Source organism: Piliocolobus tephrosceles, chromosome 1, assembly GCF_002776525.5.
Source record: "Piliocolobus tephrosceles isolate RC106 chromosome 1, ASM277652v3, whole genome shotgun sequence".
NCBI classification, from domain to species: Eukaryota; Metazoa; Chordata; class Mammalia; order Primates; family Cercopithecidae; genus Piliocolobus; species Piliocolobus tephrosceles.
In genome coordinates this window covers 189,999,737-190,006,253 of record NC_045434.1, presented here as the reverse complement: position 1 = coordinate 190,006,253, position 6,517 = coordinate 189,999,737, and the positions used below count along the sequence as shown (strand labels likewise).

The 6,517-nt window shown below is 53.6% G+C and overlaps 1 protein-coding gene across 2 annotated transcripts in view; it reads right to left on the bottom strand.

Annotated features, from left to right (window-relative positions):
• SYNC (syncoilin, intermediate filament protein) overlaps nt 1-6,223 on the bottom strand; it is a 42,194-nt gene extending 35,971 nt beyond the window's left edge. Inside the window, exons 1-2 of one of the 2 annotated variants that reach the window (XM_026457248.1) lie at nt 6,048-6,223; nt 5,893-5,961 (exon numbers count right to left, since the gene is read on the bottom strand). Coding sequence is in view for 1 of the 2 variants with exons in the window: in XM_026457247.1 (XP_026313032.1) it covers nt 5,893-6,008 (116 nt within the window). In the remaining variant the exon portion in view is untranslated. Of the gene's footprint in view, nt 1-5,892 lie in introns of both variants that reach the window. The other variant, XM_026457247.1, reaches the window with a different exon arrangement.
• Nucleotides 6,224-6,517: the final 294 nt, after the last annotated feature.

Here is a 6,517-nt window from a genome sequence, read left to right as displayed (position 1 = left end):
CGTTTTTTTTTTTTTTTTTTTTTTGAGAGGGAGTCTCCCTCTGTTGCCCAGGCTGGAGTGCAGTGGCGCGATCTCGGCTCACTGCAAGCTCTGCCTCCTGGGTTCACGCCGTTCTCCTGCCTCAGCCTACCAAGTAGCTGGGACTACAGGCGCCCGCCACCACGCCCGGCTAATTTTTTTTTTTCTTTTTTGTATTTTTAGTAGAGAAGGGGTTTCACCGTGTTAGCCAGGATTGCCTCGATCTCCTGACCTTGTAATCCGCCCTCCTTGGCCTCCCAAAGTGCTGGGATTACAGGCGTGAGACTGTTTTGTTTTGTTTTTGAGACGGAATTTTGCTCTCATTGCCCAGGCGGGAGTGCAATGGTGCGATCTCGGCTCACCACAATCTCTGCCTCCTGGGTTCAAGCGATTCTCCTGCGTCAGCCTCCCCAGTAGCTGGAATTACAGGCATGCGCCACCACGCCCAGCTAATTTTGTATTTTTACTAGAGACAAGATTTCTCCATGTTGGTCAGGCTGGTCTTGAATTCCCCACCTCAAGTTATCCGCCTGCCTCGGCCTCCCAAAGTGCTGGGATTACAGGCGTGAGCCACACGCCCAGCCTTACTTTATTTTTTAAGATGGAGTCTCACTCTGTTGCCCAGGTTGGAGTGCAGTGGTGCAATCTCGGCTCACTGCAACCTCCACCTCCTGGGTTCAAGCAAATCTCTTGCCTCAGCCTTCTGAGTAGCTGGGAGGGACCACAAGTGTGTGCCACCATGCCTGGTTACTTTTTGTATTTTTACAAAACTACTATATTGGCCAGGCTGGTCACTATATTGATTTCACTATATTGGCCAGGCTGGTCTTGAACTCCTGACCTCAGGTGATCCACCCGACTCGGCCTCCCAAAATGTTGGGATTATATGTGTGAGCCACGATGCCCAGCAGGATTTTGTGTTTAGTGCCTAATCTCCCCTCATTACAGAGTGAAGCCCTCAAAAACAAGAACCGAATCAGTCCAGGGCCCTGCCCTGTGAATGTTCGCTAAATGTGTGTCTAATAAATAAGCAATTCCACCCAACTGGGTCCACATTCACTAAACCTTCTCAACAGCCTGGGCTCACAGGCACATACACAGAGTCAACACAGCCACGCACACATGCACACACATGCACAGAGTCACAAATGCTGCACAAATAAGCAACAGGCTCATACACAAAGCTAAATTCATTTGTGCTCACTACTCCTCTGTGTCCTAGGTCTCTTTTCTTTTGTGATTTAGGGTCCCTGAGAACAAGAGTGGTTTTTTTTTGCTTTTTTTAGACAGAGTTTCGCTCTTTCATTTTTGTTTTTCAGACGGAGTCTCGCTCTGTCACCCAGGCTGGAGTGTAGTGGCGCGATCTCGGCTCATTGCAACCACCACCTTCCAGGTTCAAGCGATTCTCTCGCTCGGCCTCCCAAGTAGCTGGGATTATAGGCGCTTGCCACCACACCCGGCTGATTTTTGTATTTTTAGTAGAGATGGGGTTTCGCCATGTTGGCCAGGCTGGTCTCAAACTCCTGACCTCAGGTGATCCACCTGCCTTGGCCTCCCAAAGTGCTGGGATTACAGGCGTGAGCCACCGCGCCTGGCCGAGTTTCGCTCTTTCACACAGGCTGGAGCGAAGTGGCATAATCTTGGCTCACTGCAACCTCTGCTTCCCGGGTTCAAGCGATTCTCCTGCCTCAGCCTCCTGAGTAGCTGGGATAACCGGTGCCCACCACCACACCCGGCTAATTTTTGTATTTTTAGTAAAGACAGGGTTTCCTCATGTTGGCCAGGCTAGTCTTGAACTCCTGACAGGTGATCCACCTGCTTCGGCTTCCCAAAGTGCTAGAATTTCAGGCATGAGCCACTGCACCTGGCAAGAGTTATGTTTTTTGTTTTTTTTCCAAGATGGAGTTTCACTCTTTTGCCCAAGCTGGAGTGCAGTGGCACAATCTCAGCTCACTGCAAACTCTGTCTTCCGGTTTCAAGCGATTCTCCTGCCTCAGCCTCCTAAGTAGCTGGGATTACAGGTGCCCGCCACCATGCCTGGCTAACTTTTGTATTTTTTTTTTTTTTTTTGAGACGGAGTCTCGCTCTGTCGCCCAGGCTGGAGTGCAGTGGCCAATCTCAGCTCACTACAAGCTCCGCCTCCCGGGTTTACGCCATTGTCCTGCCTCAGCCTCGGGAGTAGCTAGGATTACAGGCGCCCGCCACCTTGCCCGGCTAGTTTTTTGTATTTTTTTTTTTTTTTAGTAGAGACGGGGTTTCACCGTGTTAGCCAGGATGGTCTCGATCTCCTGACCTCGTGATCCGCCCATCTCGGCCTCCCAAAGTGCTGGGATTACAGGCTTGAGCCACCGCGCCCGGCCTAACTTTTGTATTTTTAGTAGAGACAGGGTTTCACCATGTTGGCCAGGCTGGTCTTAGACTCCTGACCTTGTGATCCACCCGCCTCAGCCTCCCAAAGTGCTGGGATTACAGGAATGAGCCACCGCGCCCAGCCTTTTTTTTTTTTTTTTTTGAGACAGAGTTTCACTCTTGTTGCCCAGGCTGGGGTGCAATGGCACAATCTCAACTCACTGCAATCTCCGCCTCCCAGGTTCAAGGGATTTTCCTGCCTCAGCCTCCTGAGTAGCTGGGATTACAGGCACGGGCCACCATGCCCGGCTAATTTTTAGTAGAGACGGGGTTTTTCCACGTTGGACAGGCTGGTCTCGAACTCCCAGCCTCAGGTGATCCGCCTGCTTCAGCCTCCCAAAGTGCTAGGATTACAGGCATGAGCCACTGTGCCCGGCAAGAGTTGTGTTTTTTACCAGCCTAGGAGCCCCTAGGAGAGGGCAATTTGCTCCCATCAGACTGGGAATCCCAGGCGATTCCTGGGTTTGGGGACCTGGGCTCAGGAGTGTCTCCCTTACCAGCCCAGGAGCTCCTGCTTCTACTTCGGGCTTTGGAGCCCTTGGGCCATGCTAGATATGTTCACTAACTAGCCTTGGAGCCGCAAGAACACAATGGGGCTTCCTTGCTTCAGCCGGGTACTCCAGGAGCAGAGTTGAGCTAGATCTCCCCCAGCAGGCTGGTGGCTCCCACAGGCATGGCTGTGTCTCCCTGACCCCTCTCCACCCCTGCGACTGTCCACCGGCCTGATCCTTCTACCTTGATACAGCAGTTAGGGCTGAGCTGGGCTGGGCTGCCCAGGTTTTGGAAGCAGCAGCAAACCACACCTCTGGGATCCCCTAGGAGGTAGCAGGATCAGCGAGGCTGCAGCAGGGGTGACCTCGCCCGCCTCAATATGTTGGACAACTCATCCATATATCTAGTCACTCACCAAACCAGTCCAGAGTTCCTGGGCCTGGGCCTGCAGCGCTCTGTCTGTATTATGCAGTTAAATTGTCTCATCAATCCTGTGAGGTGGGTGTGATCACACCTCATTTACAGATGAGGAAACTGAGGCTCAGAGAACAGGAGTGACTTGCCCTAAGTCACAGAGCTGGGAAAAAGCTGGCTGGTTGCCTACTGCATCGCCTACCCAGGTTCAGGAAATGTTTAGGGATAGATTCCACAGGTAGAGAGAGGTGTGCGGCGGGATGCCCAGGTTTCTGGCTTGGGTGGCTTTCAGGAGAGTGCTGGCTCCTGAGACAGGGACTGCAAGAGGGTAGGAGTGCCTGTCAGGGAGCTGAGGAGCGGTGGGGAGGCGTAGGTTGCCAAGCAGCCAACCAGGGCAGGCAAGAGGTGGGTCTGGAACCCAGGCTTCCCCATTCCCAGCAGGAGCGTCCCCTGCCTACTCCCCACCCAACTCTTGGCACTGGAGTCCTGGGTTCAAGTCCCATTCTCCATTTGACCCCATCTGAAAAGCATGGGCACAGACCCTGTGAGGTCAACACCTGGGATTCCTGCTCCTTTAAGCCTTTCCCAGTGGAGGGTGTGGCCCTGGCTGCAGGTGAGCGCTGTTGCCACATCAGCTGAGTGAGCCCTGCCCTGTCCCCTCCCCCAGCTCTGCAGGGAGGCCCTAGAGGCCCCAGAGGACGGTGGGAAGTGGGTGGGGAGAAAAGGCGGAGTCTACTTGGCTGGAGGGAAGGGGGCGGCCCTGGGGTGACTGAAGGCACCTGAGTGTTGAGAACACCTGACTGTGCTAGCCTCCGTGTGTCTGTGAGGGTGTCTGTGAATGTTCCAGAGTGCACAGGAGTATGTACAAAATAAACATGCACTTTGACTGTGAGGATACAAGGTTACATGCGAGACTGCATGAATATCTCGAATACCTCTTTCGTGTGCCTTTCTGTGTGGCTGTCCCTGGGTGTGCAGGAGTAAGTATGAATGTGTTTGTGTGTCTCCAGGGTGCCTTTGTGTAGCCAAATGTGTGTGTGACCCTCTGAGTAAGTCTCAGAATAAACCTGAGCTTTTGTGAGTACACATCTAGAAGTGCCCCTCCAAATGGCCCCAGGCTGATGGAGGCATAAAGCCTGCCCCATCCTTTAGAAAAGCCCAGCCCCTGTGCCCTGTCTCCCTTCCTGGTGACTCGCCACCCCCCGCACCTGCCCCCAACCTCCAGAGCCTCCTGCCTTAAAGAGCAGTCCCTCTCTTGCCCAGCTTGTCCTCTCAACACTGAAAGGAAGTCTCAGTCCCGTCCTCTAGGTGGACTTCTGTGACCAGGGAAGGGGGTCTAGCATTATTTGCTAGGCATCTTCTATTGTCCCCCCATTTGACAGATGATGACACACAGCCCAAAGCAATGTAGTGACCTGCTGCAGGTGGGCACCTGTGTTTGATTCCATGACTCTTTTTTTTTTTTTTTTTTTTTGACAGGGTCACGCTCTGTCACCTAGGCTGGAGTGCAGTGGTGCAGTGTTGGCTCATTGCAGCCTCAGCCTCCTGGGATCAAGTGATCCTCCTGCCTCAGTCTCCCATGTAGCTGGGACCACATGTGTGCACCACCACACCCAGCTAATTTTATTTTTTTGTAGAGACAGGGTCTCACATTGTTGTCTAGGCTAGTCTCAAACTTCTGGGCTCAAGTGATCCTCCCGCCTCAGCCTCCCAGCACTCCCAGGTGTGAGCCACAGCACCTGGCAATTCCATGACTCTTAAAGCCCCTGGTAGGATCCCTGGCCATGTCCAGCCCCATCAGTGTCCCCAGCTCAGGGACTTTGAACTTTGGAAAGAGAAAGGAAACTGACATTTAGTGAGCCCCTCAGCCGCTTGCTTGGCCTTTCCCATATTGTCATTTTATTCCCTTCAGGCTTGCTCAGAGAGGGAGGCAGCTTGCCTAGGGTCACATGGTCAGAAAGTAGCTGAGCTAGGATTTGAACCCAGGTCTTTCTGGCTCTGGAGCTCATGCTATTAGGTGTGGGGGGAGGTTGGGGATGGGCTGGTCCAGGGCTGACTGACCTCTAGTTGCAGAGAGAAAAGAGGAAAGTGTGACGGGACATGGGTGGAAATGCAGAGAAGGCTGAGGTGACACAGTCTCATGTGAGCCTCTTCAGCAGCCCCAGCAGGACTTCCTGTTCTAACCAGAATCCAGCTACCTGTCCATTGCCCCTCTTCCCTAGACGGAGGGGGCTGGGTTGGGGAAAAACGTGACTAAATCAGCCCCGGCTTGAACAGCCTCTCTACTGGCTAGTCGCAAGTGTTTGGAATTCCACCACTCCAGTGACCTTTGTCCCCTTTCAGTCTTCTTTCAGAACCACAGGCTCCCGGGATGTGTCTAGTCCCCAGCCCCGCCTGGAGAAGTCTGGCTAGAGCAGGGACCACCAGATTGATGGAAGTCCTGGATGTTCTTCTGGAATAAGGGTGGAGGCAGTGGCGAAGGGACAGGGTGCCAGCAGGGAGTGGGAAGGGCAGGCCTCTGGGAGGCAGACCACAGCAAAACCAGGTCTTGAATCTTACCTTTGGACTTCAGGTCCAGGGTTCTTGTTACCATATGTGGCTTCCACTGGATACCAGGGCTGACTTTGGCTGGTGGAAGAGGCCAGAGAAGCAAGGATGTGAAATCCAGAGTTCATTTGGCTCTTCTGGGTGACAAGGACCAAAGAAATGCTCACCCAAGGGCTTCGGGAGACAGGGCCTTGTTGTGAAGATGTTTGCAGGCAGGCAGGGATGGTGCCCTCACCTCCAAGCCTCAGGGAGTCTTCATGGATGTTCACAAAACAGAATAGCTCTACCAATCTGGATGCCTCCTCTTTGCCTCGGCTGCAGGCGCCTGATGCTCCTGAATCTGAGGATTAGCGGTCACAGAGACTGTCACGCTGAGACGTTGCTTCTGTCCTTCCTGCACATCTTGCCTGACCAGTGTCCTTGCTGCCCTCGGCTCCTGCTGCCTCATGGTCCTACCCACAGCCTTCTCTGGATACTCCCTCCTCCCCGACAGAGGATCTACTGTTGGGGAGGAGGAACTACTGTTGGGGAGGAGGACCCAGTGGATCTGATTCTTAGGGGGCAGCTTCAAGCCAGACCATGTCATGGGCCACTGGCCAGCTGAGAGAGGGCCAGGCCCTAGGTCAGGCCCACCTCT